The sequence below is a fragment of the Dipodomys ordii genome, unplaced genomic scaffold (genome assembly GCF_000151885.1).
Source record: "Dipodomys ordii isolate 6190 unplaced genomic scaffold, Dord_2.0 Scaffold48, whole genome shotgun sequence".
NCBI classification, from domain to species: Eukaryota; Metazoa; Chordata; class Mammalia; order Rodentia; family Heteromyidae; genus Dipodomys; species Dipodomys ordii.
The window spans coordinates 4,750,530-4,774,106 of NW_012267264.1; the positions used below are offsets into that span (position 1 = coordinate 4,750,530).

General features: G+C 36.4%; 1 protein-coding gene across 4 annotated transcripts in view; it reads left to right on the forward strand.

The window, feature by feature from the left end:
• Positions 1-23,577, forward strand: part of Slc13a1 (solute carrier family 13 (sodium/sulfate symporter), member 1) — a 66,858-nt gene that overhangs the window by 33,303 nt on the left and 9,978 nt on the right. For 3 of the 4 annotated variants that reach the window (XM_013019996.1, XM_013019997.1, XM_013019998.1), the window contains exons 7-12: positions 1,942-2,093; positions 12,719-12,838; positions 16,482-16,580; positions 16,971-17,072; positions 20,158-20,264; positions 22,649-22,758. In XM_013019996.1, coding sequence (XP_012875450.1) covers positions 1,942-2,093; positions 12,719-12,838; positions 16,482-16,580; positions 16,971-17,072; positions 20,158-20,264; positions 22,649-22,758 — 690 coding nt within the window. The remainder of the gene's footprint in view (positions 1-1,941; positions 2,094-12,718; positions 12,839-16,481; positions 16,581-16,970; positions 17,073-20,157; positions 20,265-22,648; positions 22,759-23,577) is intronic. The other variant, XM_013019999.1, reaches the window with a different exon arrangement.

Sequence of the window (23,577 nt, forward strand, 5' to 3'; positions counted from 1 at the left end):
AACAAGACCCTTGCATACTGTTGGTAGGAATGTAAAATGGTATAACAATTATATAAAACAGTAAAAGTTTCTTCATAACATTAAAAATCCAGTGTGGCGGCTAACTAGCTGTTTAGGAAGATAAGATTTGGAGAATCTTCTGGCTCAGAACAAAAAAGTCTAAGACATTCCCTCTCCAAAATTACTAGCAAAAATTAGGGTTGGAGGCTTGGCTCACGTGGTGCAGTGGTAGCCTAGCAAAGATGAGTCCTCAAGTTCAAACCCCAGTATCAAGTAATTTATATATGCATATATAAATTTATACAGAAAATGTATATTCTATAATACATTGTTATATATAACATTTTACATAGAGTATATATAATTACATAAATACATAAATTATATACCACAGTATGCAATATATATGTCAGAGTGTGTATATCTATACACACTACATATACATATACATATATCTACAATTGAGTAACACCACTTTCATGTATATATCCAAAAGAAGTCAAGTCAGTATTGCAAAGGAATATCTGTGTCTCCATGTGCATTACAGCGCTAGACACACTACCCAAGATACTGAAAATCCTTTTATTGATGTATGAGTGGATAAAGAAAATATAATTTAGATTACTGTGGTTACTGCTGATGGATCATCCCATTCTAATTTTGACTATTTCAAACCTCTCTTTTGTGCTGCAGTCTCTTTAACAAATCCAAACATATTCAAATGCCTAGGAACACCAAAGGACAAGTAATAACAAGTTCTCTTTCTTAAACACATTTGGATTCGTGTGTGTGTGTGTGTGTGTGTTGGTCCTGAGTGCTGTCCTTGAGCTTTTCTGCTTAAGCTATATCACTCTAGCCTGGAGCCACAGCGCCATGCACAGCTTTTGAGTGGCTAATGGGAGATAAGAATCTCCAAGGAATGAGCCACCAGCTCCAGGCTTCTTTGGGTACTTCTTTTTGGGGGGGGGTCGGTCGTGGGGCTTGAACTCTGGGCCTGAGCGCTGTCCCTCAGCTCTTCAGCTCAAGGCGAGCGCTCTACCACTTGAGCTACAGCGCCACTTCCGGTTTTCTGGTGGTTTATTGGGAGTCTCACGGTCTCTCCTGCCCGGGCTGGCTTTGAACCGCGATCTTCAGATCTCAGCCTCCTGAGTAGCTAGGATTACAGGCGTGAGCCACCAGTCTTTGGGTACTTCTAATCCCAAGAAATTGATATAAGCAATCTCAAAATAATTTATAGATTAGCCTACACCACTTAGCATGCTGACTTGAACTAAGTTACAGCAGTGGAGATGGAGAAAACTGAACAGAGCCTGGGCATGTAAAAGCACATGTGCATGTAGATAAATGTAGTGAGGTCTGGAAGAGAATGGTTTAAGGAGTCTCCCTATTTCATGTTATTATCTGGAAATTTCTTTTGGTGTGAATAGAGGACAAATGCTTCCAAAGACTAAGTGTAGTGTTGATGTCTTAGTGTTTACAAAATGGAGTTGGAAGCATTCAATCTCTAGAGACGTATTCTCTGAGGAGCAGTCATTAAAGGATGAAGACAGAACAACTCCTCAAAAGATGCCAAGGAATTTACTGACCATGTACCACCACCATCAGCAGGAAAATAGTGAAAAGTGTTGGACATCATGGGGAGAAGGGAAGAGAAGAGAGTGAGCTGGGTCAGAGGCGAGAGAGATTAGGCAAAAAGTGAAATTATGTTTGAGAACTATTTCAATGATTTCATTTTGAATATTTTTATTATTATCTTTTTATGAAATGTAAGATAAATGTTATTAGTTTGCCTGTGTTATCATACCAAAACAGTATTTATTGCCAAAACATTATCAGATAGATAGAGCAGAGGCAGAACACATTCATTTCATGAGAAATATGACTACTGCTTATTATGACCATATGTGGTGCTGCCTCAGAGTTTATATTCTTGTTGAACAGAATGCAGTCACAGGAACAAAATATCGGTCGAAGAAGGACCACATGATGTGCAAACTGATGTGTTTGTCTATTGCCTATTCTTCTACTATTGGTGGACTGACAACAATCACTGGGACCTCTACCAACTTGATCTTCACTGAGCATTTCAACACGTAAGTAAAGAATCGCTGGGTTGGTGACATTACAAACACAAGTTACATAGATGATTTGTTCCTGATTTAGAGAATCCCAAAACAGAAATGTTATACAAGATTCACTTGCTATTGTTTTCTATCAAGACATCTGTAAGGTTTCTATAGAAATCTTCTTTTGTAATGAGACTAAAATGTGCTGCATCTACCTAGGGAATTAACACAAGTCTGTAGACATCCCTAGTCAGATAAGAAGAAATGATTCTTCACTAACCATTTTAATAAGACAGAAAAATACTATTATGGTAGTTAGCTGAAGTGAAACTATATTCTTTGCATGAAACAATTTATGTTACATTTGGAGACTAACATTTGACTTTGAATGATAAAAAGAGGTACTAATTATGAAAAGCTTAGTTTTGGAGTCTTAAAAAAAAGTTGAAGGATTAGGCCCTTGCAAGAATAGTAGCAATAGAGTCTTCTACAGACATATGTTTGACACTAAGTATAAACTTAGAACTGTGATTCCAGCCTATTACAGAAAGTGAGGAATCTGTGCACTCAGCCATTGGAAAAGTTTTAGCTTAGTTGAGTTTTAGTTGCTTGTGTTGTAAGTTTGAACATCCTCCAGGAAAAGGCACATAACTTGCCCAGGACTTCACTTTTCCAATTGTGGGAGCTCAGGCGGATGCTATAGGTCGGGTCTGTTTCAAGCCATACGGAGGCATCTACTTGTCAGGGTGCTCACATGGTGATTAGCACAGGGGGAAGATGAGGAACAGGAAGTAGCATTTTAGACACAAGAATTCAGGCTCAGAAACAGATGCCACACTCCATGAAGCAGATCCCCAGATCAAGAACCTTCTAGAATTATTTGCAAAATGGTATGCATGCACACTAACTTCCCCCAAATCCAAAGATTCAATGTATGTAAATCCCTATTCTCTAAATACGTTAGATTTGTGATTGCACAGATCTCTACTTGAATGTACTATTTCTTTCAATGACTACTGACTGCAGCAACCACCTTAGAAAGGAACTTTAGAAAGACATTTGACATGTAATTGGAAGACCTCTGAAATTCAGTGCCAGAAATGACATGTTCAACATATACTCTAATTAGAGACAAGAAATAAACCCTTTTCTGAAAACTAGACTGGTATCCTTGATTGGGATTCCACATCCTGAGCCTCTCTGAGGTCATTTCCTAACATCTACACCAAGTTCTTGTTCTATCCTTGTCAGTGTTAGAGAAATGCTGACTATACTGCTTCAACTGAATGACTTCATACACTTGAATCCATACTGTTTCTGCACAGTACATGATCAAGTGTGTGTGTGTGTGTGTGTGTGTGTGTGTGTGTGCCCCCTGGGATTGAACTCAGGGCCTAAGCACTGTCCCTGAGGTTTTTTTTTGCTCAAGGCTAGTACATCACCATCTTATATCTCAGCTCCACTTCTGGTTAATAAGAGATTATTGTCTCAGGACTTTCCTGCCCCAACTGGATTCAAACCAAACTGCGATCCTCAGATTTCAGCCTCCTAAGTAGCTGAGATTACAGGTATGAGCCTCCAGCTCCTGGCCTAACAAAATTCTTTTATTTAATTATTCTCTTGACTATTTGATGCATTTGTATACTAATTGCAGATAGAAAGCATTTGAGCATTAAAAAATGTTACAATAATTAATTTCTGTCCAACTCCCCTAGTCATGGAAATTTAGCCAAAATTTCCTTTAAATTAGAAAACACTTAAAATTTACTTTGAAATATACAGTTTTTATTCTTAATAAATGTATTGCTCTTACATCTATGAATTACATAGAAATAATGATTTAGGAAGAAACTCAAAAGGATCTTTTAATTGAAAATATTGATATAGACATGGGAAAATCGATTTCAAAAACATTGATATTATTAAATAAGTGATATATTAAAACTTTTTCTTAAATGATGACCTTACAAAATGCAATATATCAAGGCAGCAGGCAGACACTCAGCACTCAATTTAACCAAAAATGTTACAGAGGTTTAGAACTGTCCAAAAAGTCATATCCTATTTTCAGATGTTTGGATCTGGAGAGAAATTTCCCTTTACTTTAAAATTTACTAAGATATCCTCATCTTTTTTTTAAAAATAAACATCACTTGACATCTCTTTGAGCAATACCAATGATTTTATGTTTATAATTTCATATTGGATTACTCCCAATTAAAAGAGGCTTTATGAAATCTGAGCATGAATAACTTCATATTGATAGTTAAAGTACAGTACCATCTTATAAATCTACCCATGGAGGAAGAGACTGGGTTACACAACATTTTTCTAGCTGTACATCATCTACCTGTTTATCTCTTTATCCATCTACCATCTATCTTTTCATCCCTGTCCTTTTGTTGGTTAATAGATAGATAAAAACAGACAAATATGCCTTATGTGTAATATCTCTATATCACACTAAATGCATGTTTTGTTTTCTTTCTTATACAAAGAAAATGAGAAAAAACAAACCTTGAAAAAGCTAAAATTATTTCAGGGGCAATAAACAGACTTCCAATGATTTGTTGGATCAATCCACATTCTTTGAGGAATGCAAGTATGCAATGTACCACTTTAAATGTGCATGACAATGCATAAAATCTTCGAGGAAAAAGATTCCAAAAGATGGTTTAGAAAAAAAATATATACCTGTGAAAAACATTAAACATGTAAAATATAACACTTTTTCTTTACATATGGCATGCCCTAGCCAAGTTCCTTATATAAATTTTGATAAATACATATTATCAAAATATCCTTGCTGTAGAAAAGAGAAGATGGTGACTAAAGCCCTGTGCTCTGGGGTTAGAACATTTCAGTTAAAATCCCAGCTCCTCTATCCACCAGCTAGGTAACGGTACAAATTGCTTAAGCTCTCTAAACCTGATACCTTTCCAAAAATAGGAGAGAGATAATCTATGGTGTCTCTCTTAGAAGGCTGTGAGGTTCACCTAAAATAAGCAGCACTGAGAACAGCACTGACACAGAACCCATGCCTGGACTCAATCAATGCTAGCTGTTATCACTACCAGAGTTGAAAGAGCTGACATCTACTTCTTGTGAGGACCAAAACAAGGTCCACCAGACCCCATAACTACCTCCATGAAAAAAATGTCCCTTCCTGGAAATATAACTGCAGCAATATCCTAAGAGAACTGTAGCTAAATGCAGTATGCTTGATTGTTAGAAAAATTTGTCTGCATGATCTACAGTGATCATAAAAGAAGCAAACATCATGTTCCTGGAAAAAAATGAGTGCAAATAATTCATAAAATCAATGTATGGAAAGTCAGTAACAATTTTCTGGAACAGTCGGCCTGTTTTACACTGTTTAGAATAGCATTGTGCAAGCACATTGATTGACATTCAGGGTCTGGATAGAGGAAAGCAATTAGAAGTCTATTACAAAGTGCAGACAAATGATGAAAGGCTATTGTGAAGTGAAGGGAGAATTTAGACCACAGACACTGCAGAACAAAAAGGTCATTAAGTAATTAAGTAAGAGTCCTAGGATAAGGACTGGTTAGGGCAACTCTGGGGATGTTTGTGCATGTATCTGGTAAGACAATTGTGCTATATCTTCTGAAGAAGACATGGCAAAAGCAGATTTGCTTGAGAATTTGATAGCATTAACCAGGGCATGTTCTACTGAGGGGTTTTTCCATAAAGAACATCTTCAACAGGATTCTTTTTTCTGGTGGTGGGGCTTGAACTCTTGGCTTGGGCACTGTCCCTCAGCTCTTCAGCTCAAGGTGAGTGCTCTACCACTTGAGCCACAGCTCCACTCCCGGTTTTCTGGTGGCTTATTGGAGATTAAGAGTCTCATGGACTTTCCTGCACGGGCTGGCTTTGAAATACCATCCTCAGATCTCAGCCTCCTGAGTAGCTAGAATTACAGGCGTGGGCCACCAGCTCCAAACTTCAGCAGGATTTTAAGTGTATTGTTTGAGTCCCTTGTAGTGACCCGCAATCTATAAGGGTAAAAATTAAATCCATGAGTGTAGGAATAGTGGTCACTTAAGGAGATAACTTTAAAATAATCCAAATAAAATAAAATTAAAAAAATAAAATAAAATAATCCAAATATAGATAGGCTCTTAAGCTAGGAAGAGAGAATCAGAAGCTTATTGTGTTTGGAAAGCCAAAAGAGAACTCCCTTTCCAAAATGGAGGATGAGTCTTGAGCACGGAAGATGGCAGAAGAGAGTCAAGTGGGAAGATACTAAAAAAAGGCTTTCGGTTCTCCTTGGTGTGCAAGAGGAGGGTAGATTTATAGAAATAACTAGCTGTGGGCACAAGTCAGACCCAACAGGGTGAAGGAGCAAGGACATAGGACGGATGAGAAGGAACGTTCAAATGACTGAAGTTTGACAGAGGGAAGAAGAAAGTGTGAACAGAGCCTTGGTAAACCCTCTGAATAGGAAACTCCAGAAACACTCTGCACCCCATCACTTCTTTTTGACATCTTTTTTTTGGTACATTTTTTTATTGTTAAAATACTATCCCGAAGGGTTACAGTTACATGAGCAAAGTAATGAGTACATTTCCTTTTTATGTCATCTTAATGGAAGTGTTTATTGGCCCTTCCACTAGAAAAGCCAAAACCAAAAAACTCCTTCCCTTGCTCTGTACCCTATCCTTCCCTTTTCTACCCCTCTGTGGGCAAACATATAATACCTTGACTGTTATTCCTGATGGGAACCTGATTCTATTGGTAGTAATCTAGTTGTTAGCATCAGGAGTAATAAGTGTTACTTTTATAAGTGTTAGTGAAGCACCACCCTATCATTAACCTATTCCTTCTTGCTCTGGCTCATGCAAGACCAGCCAACTTGCAACATCTCTAACCATATGGCTACTATTCAACTTGAAAAATGTACTTTAAAGACAATTAAGACTTTCATAGTAAAGGAATTGCAATGCATCAATATCACCCAACAAATACAACAGCTATTAACTTAATACGTATAAAAATCTACTTTTGTATATAAAAAATGGAAGATTAGGGCATAAAAATTTTTTTATCATGCCTTGCTGATGATCATAGTATATTATTCAGTTTATACGTTCCAACAGTGAAGAAGGAAGCATAGAAAGAGCTTAGGGGAAAGTTATATTATGATTGATTAGTAAAGTCACTGTTAGTATATGTCAGATATCTGCAGAAGTCTCACCTTATCCACAGGGGATAGAAGAGACATAATAAAACTGAGTCCATTAATTAAAAAGAAATTAATAAGTGAGCATGAAAGTAAAACAAAATAATAATATAAATATTTTCAAATCATCTTTGACTATGAGTTAATAATCCACAGAAAGCGACATCAAGCTGCACTGCATGGTAAGTTCAGAAACTAAGGAATATTCAAAGAAACATGTTTATATTGGCCCCAGATTCAAAGTTTGTATGAATATACTCATCCCTTTGTTAAAGAGAGTGAAAGTAACATCAGCTGCCAGTGGCTCACGCCTGTAATCCTAGGTACTCAAGAGGCTGAGATCTGAGGATCACGGTTCAAAGCCAGCCCAGGCAGACAGGTCCATGAGACTCTTATCTCCAATGAACCACTAGAAAACCGGAAGTGGTGCTGTGGCTCAAGTGGTAGAGCACTACCTTGAGGTGAAGAGCTGAGGGACAGCACCCAAGCCCAGAGTTCAAGCCTCACGACCAACCAAGAAGAGAGAAAGAGAGAGAGTCAAAGTAAAGCAATTGTCATCTTTCGAAGAAAAATCATTTTCTCTCTAGAAATAAACAATAAACATTTTGCAGAAAAAATTCTGACAACTATGGCAGAAATCATTTGAATACATCCCCACGTTTAAGTTTGAATGAGAACCAGAGTTCAGATTCCAAGCCTGCAATAATAAAGCTAAATGCTTCACTTCTGTGAACATTAATTCCTCATCTATAAAGCTGGGATGATACTAGAACTTAATACCGTAATGACTGAAAGTTATTGCAAGCAATTGGCTATGGTAGAGGGCCTGGCAATAGTAATATGTCCACTGTGCTAGCTGCTGTCATTGTTTCTTTGGCCATTGTGGTTGGAAGTTTAGGCCTAGCTCATGATTCATGACTAATTAATATTTTTGAAAAGAAACTCCTGGAAGTACTCAAATTAAAAAAAAAAAAACAAAGTGGCTTTGTCTCAGAAATATTTTTTTTTTGCTGGTCCTAGGGCTTGAACTCAGGGCCTGAGCTTTGTCCCTGAGTCTCTCTGTGCTCAGAAATACTTTTTAAAAGTCACTAACCAAAATGATTGTAATCAATGTGGACACCAGCTTATGATAACTGCTAATGGTCCAAATCTATTAGAGTAAGTACATTTGCATGCCTACATCCATTCTTTTGAAGCCATTTCTGTGTATTCTGTATGTCATTGGAATTAAAGTTATCTACTTTACAGGAAGGTTAACTTGTCATAAGATTTCCAATGATGATGTTTTCTTCCTAAATGTCAATTCTTAGGAACACATGCCTAGGTCAAGGTAACGTTTTTGTTATGCTGCATTTATTTCTGTAGCTATTTTTCAATGTACATTAAACCTACAAGTTTATGACTATTTCACAATGTACATGGAATTCTCTATTTTCCTCTGGGAGCCAGTCAGGGTCACAGATGCTTAATGAAAAGCAATTGTGTTTTAAACTAAAACTCCTCCTGGGTTACAAAATCCAGCTAGACTGTACCATCTATAGCCTTGAACAATCCACTTAGCTCCCTGAGACACAGCTTCTTCCTGGGTAAAATGGAAGTACAATGCGTTGCTTGCAGGATTTTGATTGGAATTAAGAATGCTTAGTTCATCTGCTCATTTCTGTGCTTGTGCCTGAGCTCTAGAACTTACAAGTGCCATTGACATCTCTATCTGACCCTCTTTACATCTCAACTGCATTTTCTCCCTGATTTTTCTTACCTAATACTGTTGATGTGAAAATACTGTCTTTGCATTGATAACTACTGACTTTCCATCTCTGTCTCTGCTCTTTCTTCTTAATTCTACACTCAGCTGTCTGTCTGTCCAATGTGATCATTTGGAAAAATAAGGGACATCTCAAGTCAGTAGGCTCCCAAGAGCCTTCTCAATTTGTGCCCTACACTCCTTCTTAGCCTTCTTGTTCCCTGCTAGCTGTGCTACTCTCAGACATAACTATTTCAGTCAATGGCATCTTTACCCCATTTCTCCCATCTAAAATCTATTGCCTTCTCTTTATCTTTACACCTCACCTGAAGTGTGTGACACCTTAAAGTTTGGACATATTATATGGGACCCAGGTGGTATCTCAGATGGGCATTGTATACTGTCCAAATAGAAGTGTCTGCATCTCCTCAGAAATTCATTAGTTCTTTGCAATAAAGCATTAAAATTTTTGTTTTCTAGTTTTTTTGAAATATAAAATACATCCTCCATATTCACTTAACTATATTCATACAATGGCACATGAAATTATTTTCCTATCTACATGTGGTTTAGTCCTCCCTGGCCAACTCTTCCCCACTGCTCTCTCTTCTTCCTGCTCTTCTAGCCTTTAAAAGCCACTGTTGTACTCTTTATTCTGTGAACTCTAGTGCTTTAGGTTTCCTGCATGAGTGAAATCAGATAGTGTTTCGCTTTCTGTGCCTCATTTATTTCACTCCACTTGATACCATTTGGGTCCATCCATAAATGACTCTGTTTCAAATGAAATGCTTTCATCCTTTTTCTGACTGAATTTTATTTGTGTGTGTATCACATTTTTTAAAAAATCTATTCAATAGCTGATGGACACTTAGATTGATTCTGTTTCTTGCCTCTTGTGAATGAATATGCAATAAACATGGGAGGGCAGAGGTCTGATTTCATTTCCTTTGAAGACAAGCCCAGTGAAATTGTGGCGTAACATGAATGGCTATAGAAATTTACATTCAAGAAACCAGTGGACAAGAATTCCCTGTTCTCCACATCTTTGCCAATACTCCTCTTTTGTATCTTTCCTCCTTGTAGCTATGTAGACTCACCTTAAGTATCGCCTCCTCTTACTGTTGTATATAGAATGTCTCCCTTCCCCTGATGATTTTTATTGTGCTATTCTATTTTATTCTCTATTCCAGTGTTAAGGTTAATTGTTTCTTATGTGTGCCTTACTTCAGTGTAAACATTGTAAGTGTCTGGACCAGGTCTGTCTCATTACCACTGTATAGCCAATAGCTAGAAGAGTACCTGGCATTAATATTCCTCCAGGTTATAATTTTTCAGGCAGATACCATAAAACATAGGATTAGGCGGAAGAAAGGAACTTTATCAGAATTGAATTTCTTAGCTAACTTATGATAGAAAATATCAATAGTTTCTTTAAGCAACTTTCCTATCTCTTCATTTGGACAATTTGAGGGGAAAACTCAAGGAAAGAAAGGAAAGAACAAAAATAATCCCTCAAGCACTTTATTCAGAATGTTCATTCTACGGGTGTGTTAAGGTCAAAATCACCGGACCACAGTTCTACGTGTTCACTTTTATACTTCTTAACCTTCCCATGAGAAAGATAACCACAAAAACAAAGTTTAAATTTGAGGTTTTCAAATTTTCTAAATGAAGTATCCCTGCAGGCAAAATTTCTGGAAAGCTCTTCTTCAAACATATTTTATGAGAGTTTTCTCCAGTGGTGGGGGAAAGCAATGCAGCCTGACTCCAAAGGTATGAGCTACAGATGGTGAAAAACAAAATTCGGCTGGAGGCGTTGTTCTGAACCTAATCCATGAAGTATTTCCAAGTGTCTGTAGCCTTGACCAACTCACACAGGTCATTCAATAATCCACACCTAATAAATGGATAGAAAATCGGCTTAAGCTTTTTCTTTGTATTTTATTTTCCAGCTAAAGACTATAGAAAAATTTCAAATATCAGCTAGTTTTAATAGAGCATTGTGGATACAATTTTTTCCATTCTCCTAATTCTATGTGTTTCCTAACATTGTTACTTCCTAAATATATAAATAAGTAAAATAATCCTTGGATTTCTTGGAGGTGATTAAAAATTATCCTCAAGCTGAACATGATAACTCTAGGGCTCAGGAAGATTAGTAATAGCTATAAGCTAAAAGAAAACTATAGAAAACATAACAAAATCTAGAACTTTTCAAAACTTACTGTGGATTTTTTTAAGCCTTGGAAACTTAGAAACTATCCTAAAATAATAAAATTGTTTACATGTATGTTTGTAATTTGAAATACTGAATTTTTTATATCATTTTATATCATTGTTTCTCAAACAAGTGATAGGTACCCTGGGTTAGTCTGAAGCTCATGCTCCTCTTTCCTCAGCCTCAATTCTAGGATTACAAGGGTATACCATGCTCAGCCACATGATCTTTTTTTTTTTCTGGAGGGGGGTGGGTCGTAGGGCTTGAACTCTGGGCCTGGGCATTGTCCCTCAGCTCTTCAGCTCAATGTGATCACTCTACTACTTGAACCACAGCTCCACTTCCAGCTTTCTGGTGGTTAATTGGAGATAAGAGTCTCATGGACTTTCCTGCCTGGGCTGGCTTTGCACTGTGATACTAAGATCTCAGCCTCCTGAGTACCTAGGATTACAGGTGTGAGCCACCAGCACCTGGCCCCCATGATCATTTTTAAGTAGCAAAATACAAGGTATGATCTAAATAGAATAAGAATTCAAAATCTGTATGCATTTAAAGATTCTTATATTCTTGTTTCAAAAATACAAAAATATGTTAATGATATTTTTATTATATCGGTATTTTTCAGATTTCCAACACGCATTACCAACTGCTTCTCAAATTTCCTAATGTAACACTATGGTTAAAAATAAATGCCTACATGAAAACTTATTTGGTTTTTAAACTATACTTGAAATTCATAGTGTAATATTTTCAAAGACATGAGTGTTTGTATTTGACTGTATTTTCATTGCTATTGTTTTATGGTATAAGTTTAAAAAGTTGAAGATAGCTAGAAGAGATAAAGAAAACGTTGATGTTTTCCACAGAACTTTTCACACTTTTTAATCTGGCCCAGAGTCATAACTCTGGGCATGTGAATGAATCCCAAAGCACCATCCAAAGCTAGGAAAGGGCTATCACATAGTTGCTAAAGTGGTTGTGTGCTTTGGGGCAGAAGAAACAGCAAAGCACAACAATGGGAGACGATCTGGACTGGAGCCGACTTCCTTTGTAAATGTCAAGGATGCCAGCTTCTAATGTAAAATTGTGCTTTAATTCTCACCTGTTTTTGAAGCCTGCTTATTTGTCTTTCCTCACATATATCCTAGTTACTATTACTAGTAACAAGCTGTCCATGCACATCCATTTCTTGGCATTTAATGACTACCATGTTCCATCCCCGAACCATCAGTTTTTTTTTTTTTTTCCGCAAGTACTTCCTTAGAGACTGAAAAGAAAAAAAAGAATCACAACATGCCCATTCTGGTTTTGGGGGGATGGAGCAAAGTTACACAATGGAGACAGGAGAGAGAGGGAACTGGCTGCTGTGGGTAGTGGTGAGCCTCTTTCTGGATTTCCTTCGTGGGTAATATCACAGGAGAGATGGACTTCCATCAGGAAGAATCTCACTTCCCTCCTCCCTGATTTCTTCTCTCCATCCCACACAGACGCTACCCTGAATGTCAGTGCCTCAACTTTGGATCATGGTTTATATTTTCTTTCCCGGCTGCTGTTATTCTTCTTGTCTTATCCTGGATCTGGCTTCAGTGGCTTTTCCTAGGATTCAAGTAAGTAAAGACTTTACATTCACAAAGCAAAAGTTCCCAGCTCCTTATCCAGTGCTCCTCCATCTGTGTCTTCTCTCAATGCCCATTTCCACTGCTTTCTTACTTGCATGAAAAGAACACAAGTGAACATATATTTTAAAGGCAAGCTGGATTCTTCCAGTTGAAACAAGGTTGGATATGGAAAAGAATATAGAGAAAGCATATAGTATTCACTGAATCCTAAACCAGTGTGATAGAAACAGACCCAGGAGGGCATAAGGAACTCACTATGATGATGTTTCAATCCAAGTTGTTAATGTAGAAGTTTTAGAAGTCTTGCTCCTCCACGTGATTTAATATGGAGACATGCATGGATTATCAACTTATTTTGAACTGTAACATGCTGGGCTTCCTGCTTTCTGCTAGTATCAAAATTGCTACCATCTTTTACAAGAAGTAAAATAAAGATCTGAGAATATTCTCTGTGAAAGGATATATTGAATTAAATACTTCACACACACGTAATAAATATAGAACACTGAAACATTTTTGAAATTGTTTTAAGAACAGGGCAATGGGATGAGGGAAACAGATAGCAAGTGTTTAGTAGGGTACATTGCATGCATGGTTAACTAATACATGCTAGGAAAAGTGGCATTAAAACAAAAAGAAGGGGAAGAAGAATTTGGAGGCCAGGGACAATAGTGTGGCTTCTCTCAGGCCAGAATGTCTTCCAGAGTAAAGCAGTAAAAAACAAAACAAATCCCTCATCAGTAAGAGCACTGCCAAGCTAAAGGGATCCAAGTTGAACAAACAGGAGTCAAAGTAAGAAACTGATCCACAAGGATCTAATGAGGTCACTGAAATGTCAAATAATGCACTTGAAAATAATTTGAACATAGTGCTTTGTCTAGGTTTCAAACTGGCAGCTCATGAGCACCAATGAGGTACATGAGTTAACAGCCAGCCCTGAAAATCATGAAGGACTCCCCCACAAAACCTACAACACAGCCTGTTATTGTCCATTTATTCAATAATATTCCACAAATAAAGTCAAAATAGCTTTATAGCAAGCCTTAGGGAATTTTTCCCTCCCTAAAAAAAAGACAATGTAAAGTCATTTTTACAGCATTTTAATGAACCAATATCAAGGACCTACAAATCAAACAAGAGTATTATTCACCAAACCAGCTAGACTGAAGTCAGCTATTTGTTCTTCTTTTGAAAAGCAAAACACTATGGCAGGGTGTGCGTCCCCTGGCTGTGAACTCATTTTCCAATTCTGATAACCCAAGAACCAATACTCTCTTCTCCCTTCTTCTTCCCTTCTTCCTGATCAGTGTCCAGAACTACCCAATTGTGTTATTAGTGGTAAGATGGCTCAGATATTTCAAAATAAAAAATAAAACATTCTATCCAGATTGCGGGAGCAGCATGAGACAGTTCTCCTGCTGGAGCAAATGTGCGGAATGTCACTCACTTCGGCAGGTGGCCAGCAGGAAGGCAAGGCCAGCTGCATCCTCAATGCCCCTCCCAGGAAATCCAAGCTTGTGGGGGCTTCTTCCATCAGATCGCAATGCTGGATAAAGAGGAGCAAATCCCAGAATCTCAGGTCAATATAGAAAGTATTTAGTTCCTGGTCCACAGTTGTTTTATTCTCTATTGCTACATAGAATAGCTTTAAATAAGTAAATATATACACAACACACACAGAGAGACACACAATCATTGCTATTATTTTTTAAAGAGCCTGGTACTTACAAAGGAGATGATATAGGAGAAATACATTCACATATGTTCTCTTTGGGGGTAAAAATATCCCAACCCCCTGTGAAATGTAGATTTGGGGCCAAGTCCATAAAGAATGACCAGTGACATGGCTAAATATCCTTCCTTACTGTCCTCTACTGGTTAGACACTGCGCTGCTTCTGGCCCTGCTAATTTTTCAGTGTCCCTTTCAGCCTGCCAGGATGTTCACCTCAAGAGGTTTTAGACTGACAAAGAATCAGCCACTCCCCTGGCAGGCAAATATCCATTTTGAGTAGTTCACTGGCTGTTACACAGTGAATTCATCCCTTATAAATGACCCCAGCATAGTTGGGGAGAGAAGCTCATCCATCATTGCCTCTGAACTTGTTTAAATAGAGAGGCAGATCCATTGTCATAAGCTTCTTCCTTCCTTTGTGAAGGCATTCACCTTCAGTTGCAACAAAGACAATTGGTTGACTTAACTATTTAGTAACAAGGCATACCATCGTGTGGACTGGGTAGCAAAACAGTTTCTAAGAATCTTCTCTTTTTCTTTAGCTATACATTTCTCAAGGAGGCCCATGCACTAGTTTCATAGAGTGGTAGTTACGTTGTGATAGATAAAAATTGGAGACTGGCCCTTATCAGTAATTGAGAGTGTAAAATTGATTTATTTCATCATTGATCACAATTGCAATATTTAATTATGTTTAGTGGTTGGGGGTATACATGACTGTGAGAATATGAATATATAAGGTGGATAGCTGAAGAATTTTAAAACTTCTGCTTCTTCCAAGGGAATCACAGTACAAACAAGCTTCTGTAGCAGAGTTAGAGGGAAAATGAAAATGAAAATAAGGCATAAAATGTGTCTTCATATAATCACCTTCTAGCCACCCCAGTCTTCCTACTTACTCTCTCCTAAATATGCATGCTTAATCATCAGTTTTATAGAAGAAAACATCCCTATGTTTATACCTACACATAATATAAACTGGCCAAGCTACATCTCAAGAACTAGTCCAACCTATGTGCTTCCATCATTTGTTTTTCTCGGGAGGAATTGTTGCATCTAGAACAGTACTCCACAAAAACTGTTCAAGGCTTGAAGAACTTGGTATCAAGACAGAAAATTTAGTAACAAAAAGAAGTCATCACAACAAGCAGCTAAAACAGTAAAGAATGGTAGTTATTACTGGAAAGAAACTAGATAGTTTATTGGGGGCTAATTGGGAGTTGGTGCAGAAACTTATAGGAAAAATGTAATCATGTTTGTTTGCTTCTGAGAACAAGCCTAGGGAGGACTCTGGTTAGGATCAGTATATGTGACTTTCTTATGCAAGGATAAACTCATGTTTGACACCTTTGTAAAAAATAGATAGTTCTGACACCAATTATCTCAAAGATCTGTCAAAGGTACTATTAAGTTGGTGAGCCAATATTTCCTGTGCATGCCAGTGTTAAGAGATCTTGGGTCAAAGGAAATATTCATAATATAGCCACTCTCACTATCCTCCATCTACTAATTACTGGGATAAACTTGTACGTGTGTAGCAATTAAAAACTAAAATGTATAATGCATATATTTTAAAATATAATAATCAAGTATATAATGAGGTGATAAAGTAGGCACATGTCAACATTCCAGAAGTACAAAATAAAAAGGAAACTTGGGTATAGAAAGAGATGGTTGGATATATTAGAAAGCAGGCAACAGAAATCAAGCATTGTAAAGTAAGAAAACCAGATAAAAAAGAAAATTGGAAAAAGGGGTTCAAAGAGAAAGGAGATATGTGCAAAGTATATTGATATATTACCAGGGAGCGGAAGGCTTCATAAAGTTTTCACAAATGTGTCTCATAAAGGAGAGGAGTGGTGAAACAAAATTTTATCTAAGAGACCCTTTTTTTTAAGTTTTAAGGAGATGTTTAAATGTGGCAAGACCAAAACATTCAAAGAAAAAGCCTGTGCTGATGTGATTAAGCAAGAATACGAAAAACTTGGACCAATGAGGTAAGGGGGTGGGGGGAATCAGGGGAGGGATGGAGAAGAGAAAGGAGAGGGAGAGGGAAATGTGGGGGAGTGGGGGAGGAAAGGAAAAAATATGCTGCAAGTAATTGAAGGCAAATTAGAACATATTCATCTGCGAAGTACTTGTAATATTTGATTAGGGCCCTAGATTTGCCAAGTGTTGTGAATATAACTTGACATGTCAAAATACAGCTACTGTCTAGAACTAAAATTTGTCAGGCAGAATGACAAGAAGTTGAGAGTCTCTACACATTCTATTTTCACAGAGTTGACTGCTTTGTTAAGGTGATGCTTTATAATAGCTTAGAGAATTTTCATAAATCTTCTGACTGGAACAATAAGGAATGACAGTGCTGGATTTTTTCCCCACAGGTATCAAGAAATTGTAACCTTGGTCCTCTTCTTCATAATGGCTCTGCTATGGTTCAGTCGAAATCCAGGGTTTATTGCCGGTTGGTCTGAACTTTTTGCACAGTAAGCATGACTTAACAATGCTTGATAACTGCCTGTTTTAAACTCTACTTCTCACAGGTTCCTGTAGCTTTGAAAAATTTGTATGAAATTCCATTCGTCATTTCTTTTGAAAAGATTGTATGGCTAATCTTTTCAGGGAAGAGTGATTTTTAAGGAATGCAGTCTGAGGTAACACTACAGAAGGGATTAGGCATTTTACTCTGTAACTAAACACGTGGACTCCTAGAAAAGGTTGTCCCCATCCTTGCAAATTAGAAATGTAATGAGGAGAAAGGCTATAAGCTATATGGTTAGGAGAAGCGGTGGTGGGACAACACCTTGTTTGAGTTCCATTCCTGGCTCTTCAGCTTGATTTGAGCAAGTCACTGAAGTCTCCCTTAATTCACCTATAGAATGGAGACAATAGTAGCAACTATGGATTACTGCTCTTTTCCCTGGGAAAGTGACAATTAAACATGTACTGCGTGTTAAATGCCACTTGATACCTCTTAATAAATCTGGCATAAAATCACACAGGATTGTTTTTTTAAAAACCAGTTCTTTACTTGTATGGAGGACTATGTGCTGGATTCAATATCTTCTTTCTCTTCATTGGCATATATTGTTTAATGCTAGTTCACGACAGATTCAGCCCAACACCCTCCATTTTGTAGATAAGGAATTCCTGAATAAGTAATGAGACTGATTTTAAAAAACGAATGTTGGAAACCAATCTGAGTTAATTTTATCTCTCGGCATCATGCATACCAGCAGTCATGACTGAGTCATGCGAATTGAGGCGAGATTGCAGCACAGTTTCTAAATTAAGGACCATCCTACGTGTCAATATAAATAATTTGGTTTTGAGATTTGTGTTCTCAATTTATTTTTCACGGAAGTACTCTAGTTCCTAAATTCAGCAAATTTCTGACTTGGACTTTCTATCTTACATCTCTCAGCAAGAATCTACAAAATTTGAAAGTAAAATATATAATACATCAAGCAAAATTCTTTGAGTCTTATATATTCTGGCCATATGAATAGAGAAAGTCCTTCCTTCCTAAATTAGAGAATTCTGATTTTACAGGCATAGCCAATACTTTTCAAAACATGCAAAAGTTGAAACTAATTTTCTGTTGACCACACAAGTCAAGCGATGCTGTAAATTAATCATGTTTTGAAGATTGCTTTTGCTTCATAAATGTTTTGTTTCCCTTAGGAATAAAACTTTTCACTTTGAAAGGTCAAAACAAAAAGCATTCTCTGATTATTTAATGCAAGTTATTGTTTAATGAAAGATTGGTTCTTTGTTCTTTTACAATAAAATATAAACCAGTGTAAAAAATAACTTCCTCACTTTTAAAATTCGACCCTTACCATCCTAGATAGTGTAAGCCTTTCTCTAAATACTAGTGCAATAAGAATTAAATGGCATCAGACACTAGCTAATAAAAACTAGGCAAAACTCCCAACAGGAAATTCAACATAATCAGCTTCTAATTTTTATTCCTGTGGGAGGATAATGTAATTTGGGAGGTGTTTTGTTTACAGCAGGGAAACAGTGGATTTGCTACAGACAGGTGTTCCTGTTACCTATCATTCTTAGAGAAGACAATATGAAAGATAATGAAGGCTTTTAAAGAAGATAGGACTTGAAAATATAAATCAAATCGACAAACCCGAATCAAATAAATGGCATTTAAGCATAATACCTAGTAACACCTAGATAATTGAAAATCAGAATAAGCTAATAATAAGCCATAATAAGATAACAATTATAGTTTCAAGTCTTTCGAAAATAAATTATTCCATATTTATGCCTTGATTTTACCTAAGGTATTTATTTTGTAGACTACATGGGCCATGTACAGGTTTTAGGCAATTTTCATTTCTAAATCTAGCATGATATATTAAGATTTATTGCTCCCACCTAATGTTTTCATTCCATCTGTTTGAGCCTGGATGAAATTCAATATGTCTTTTCATATAAAGCAAAATCCAGTTACATGATGCCTGCTCCAATTTGGAGGGGTAAAAAAAAAATAAAAACCTCAACCAAAAATTATGAGTAAAATAAAAGAATAAGGAGACAATACAATTACAACTATTGGTCAGGTCTGTAGAATAAATTCTGTTAAAACAAAAAAGAGAATAAGACAATATTTAAGAGAAACAGACAGCTTTAAAAACTGCTACAGTGAGAAAACAAAAGCATTTCCCTGACTGTTCAGTTTCAAATAAATTCTGTTAAGATTCTGTAGTATATAAACATTACTGAGTTATAAGATAGGAAAATAATTCTTACAGTATACATATTTCAGGCCATGAAAATGCACTTCTAAAACCTGTGTCTAATTAGTTATGCCTGCTTCATTTATATCTGGTCTCCAGCCTTCTTAACAATTGAGGATACTGGGAATTTGTCTTTTTGCTAAACTGGCCTGATGATTCTTAGAACTCTGTTCCTGAATCACTTTTGATTTATACAATAGTCACTTATGAGAATCTCATGATCTGTTTCAATAGTTAATATTCTTGGTTGAAGAATTAAAGCATTAAATGGGATGTATTCTTTTCTTCAATATGGCAAGGATCTAGAACTGCAGAAGTATGTGTTATATCATGGAAAGCAGATTAATTCCCATTCAAACTGTAGAGAAGAGTTTGAGGGGACTCTAGCAGAGTGATGTCTTGACATAATTCAATAGACGGAAGTTATAAGTCAATCATAGGGGGCTTTGCCTACTCTAGCAATTTTAGTATCGAAATTTTGGCTGATAAAACTGAAAAAAATAATTAAAAGAGGAAAATGGGTAACAAATTGTCCTAAAAGAGAAATGTTCATTGTTGGCCTGGTACCTCAGCATCTGCATATGCAATATTGAAAATATGGAGAAATTTATCAACATAATAGAATGTGTGAGATGACTGGCTTTAAGTAAACAGTTGTAAATCCATGGATGATTCGGGTCCAGTTTATCCAGAATGTAGAACCTACATCACCACTGTTATTTAAATGTTACTAGCATAGTCAATCAATTTTAGCTTATGTAATTTCTTAATGTTTATTTTAATATACATTTGTGTTGTTGTTGCTATTTTTCAGATATCCTGGTTTTGTTACAGATTCAACTGTTGCCTTAATTATAGGACTCCTTTTCTTTCTAATCCCAGCTAAGAGATTGACTAAAACTACATCCACAGGAGAAATAGGTTGAGTATCATTTGTAACTCTGATTTTGACTGAAAAACATTATATGTATACATATATAATCCCATCAGTTTCAGTTAGCACTTAGCAGGCTTAGCATGCCCTGCTTATACACAGCCTAACCCCAGCACAGAAGGATCATGTGTTTGTGGAAATGAGTAGATTTCATTATGCATCATGACACTTCCGTGAGTAACAGCATTTGTCCTATTTCAACCCCAATTTCCTTGCCACAAACACAATTGATCTTACTACTAATTAACATAAAAACAAGAATGTAGATGAGACTGCTCTAAGGTGATGCCAAAGCATTGGATGCTAAGGACTTACTCTAGGGATGTCTATTTCAAGAGAAAGTGCATTTATAGCTTCATCATAGTCTCAGAAGAAAAGCAAATCAATTCCACGTAAAGATAACCTAGGGTCACAACTGAAAGAAAAGGTATTCAGGGAAGCATTCATTTATTTGCTTCACATAGACAAAAAACATACTGACCTCATGAGTACATTTCCCACTACACACAGGTGTTAAGCAGAAATATCTATGCATGTATTCAGGAAGTAGATTCTTGCAGGGTCAATGTGGGACAAACAGATTATTATGGACTAGTGTGGTTGTGGAATTTTTCTGGGTTCAATTTGGTTTGGCTTGATGGAACCAAGAGTCCTACATTAAGTTGGCCCACCTGACTTCACAAGTCACTATCAGTAAATGTCTCACGTGTCAGATTTTCAGAACATGATCATACATGAATAGCATAACATAGAAATAAATGGTTTCTGTCCATTTTTGATAGACAAATTCAAATTTTTATTAATGTTTTTATTGTGAAAATACCATACAGAGGGGTTACAAGGAAATGAGTACATTTCTTATCAAGCATTGTTGCCTCTTCCTTTGTTTCCCCTTCCCATCCCTGCTCTCCCATCTCCCCCCACCCAACCTCCTCCCCTGCCAAAGTTGTAAAGTTCATTTTTTGACATAATGTCTTCTACATCTCATTGTTGCAATGGGTCCACCCGTATCCTATTTAAACAATTTTTTGTCCCTTCCCCTCCACAAATTATACAAACATCAAATATAGTGAAAAGGGGGTTATTAGAATATCTTAATGTGCTTTAAGGAGATATTATATAGCATTTATTTCTGTGAGACTAAAAATTGCAACCCTTGTGATTATAGCCCTAAATATGGCAAGTATTGAGGACAAATTGGTTTCCTTGGTTTCCATATCTGGATCTCCTCTCAGAAAGGTCCTTAGTCCTGTCCACAATCCCTTCCCTCCATTTTTTGTACATGCTGTACTGGTGTCTAAACTCAGGACTTTGCATTGCTAGCCTCTTGCTCTGTCATTCAGCCACCTGCATCCTGTTTTTTGTTTGTTTGTTTGTTTTTTCTAGTTATTTTGGAGGTAGAATCTCATGGGCATTTTATCTGAGCTTGCTTCAAATAGCAATTCTCCAGATCTTAGTTTCTTGAATAGCTAAGATTACAGGCATGAGCCACATTGGCTCATGGATATTCACAAATTCTTTAACTTGTTTTCCCCTGGTATATGTTCTTTTAGAAATGTTTAACATAATAGTTTAAATTTTAAAGAAATGTCATGTGCAGAGGGGTTTGCATTTTGATAAGGTATGTGGTCTTACAGGTATATGGTAAGAAAATTGATAGTTTAAAATTCCAATGATCAGGAAAGCCAAATTTATTTTGGATTTGGAGAAAGGAGATAGGAAAGAAAGCTAATACTAACCTTTTAATGTCTCCATGTACAAGCCTGCCGATTACACAGAAATGTTAATTTAAGGTAATGTGCTCCTGAATTAACTTACCTATGAAGAAGTCAATGGCACAGTTGTAAGCCAAATATTTGGAAAAAATCCTCATGATAATTGCTTCATGAGCATGGTAATACTCAACAATATTTTAATTCTTTAATTTGAACCTGGCATTCCAATTTCCCGTATGTCTGAAAAAATTAAGAAAATGTTAAATAAATATTAGTGAATAACACTAATGCTATTGAGGAAATAAAAGAGTAATAGAGAAAAATATAGCCTATGGTGCTGTATTGTTCATAGCAGGAACAGTAGAATAAGACATGAATGATGTTATTAATCAAGGTTATAAGTTACCTGAATATATTTCAAAACATTAAAATATTTTTCCCAAGTTATAGATTTTTCTTCTTTATAATATAATATTCTTCCTAAGGTAAGTGAAAATTATTTAAAAGCCATATTAAATCAAATACCTTCTTTAAACATAGTATCTGAGGGAGAGATGGGGAAAATGATGGAAGGGGTGACACTGATCAAGACACATAGACATTGATGAAAAGTCATATTTTAAGCAATTTTTAACCATAAAGCTTTTGTTTTGCAGTTGCTTTTGATTACTCTCCACTGATTACTTGGAAAGAATTCCAGTCATTCATGCCCTGGGATATAGCTATTCTTGTTGGTGGAGGGTTTGCCCTAGCAGATGGCTGTGAGGTAATACACAGTGTGTAAGATGTTTAACAATTAGCCAGGATGTTCAAAAGGAAGACATAAAGGGAGTTTAGCTTTAAGCTTATTCAGTTTTTTTTCTGTCATTTAAACAATTCAGGTTCAGTAGCCATGCACTGAGGATACCCCACAGATGAGGTGAGGTCATAGTTGAAGAATTTTCACAGGCTGCAAGCATAATCATAACTTTATGGTATTCCAGCATGTCAAAAGAAACAGTGCCTGTGGAACTGTTAATCCATGAAACAGCATTAAAAGACTAGTTTAGTAAGAAAAAATCCTATATGCAAATAATATAGGGACTTATATTGGAACATATTTTTCATTGGAATGCTTATACCTTTCCCTTAGTTCATGATGAATAGGAATGGTTCTTGGATATATCAATATATCATGGTCCATGTGTTTGTCAAAGAAGGGGAATGAGAAATATTATTAGACTTAAATATAGTTAATACATACTGAATAAAGTCCAGAAGAAGTATTTTTTACCTAATCCTATCTAATAGTTTGTATTATGTCCAATCTTAGGAAAAATAGAATTACCACAGAAAGATAGATGTCTAGTCTGTGGCTTATCTGTCCAGTTGATGTAAAATAGTAGTAGTCTGGGGATGCCTTTCTCTTTTATAATAGCTCTAGTTATTGCAAAATTGCTGAAAGAAAACTATCATCTTCAAAAATTCTACAAAAATCCCTTACTCCTACAATTCTTAAGAACAACTCATTTCTGGGTTTCATACTGTTCTGTAAATGACTCAAAGCTTATGGCTAGTCCATTACCTTACTCAACTTTCACATTGA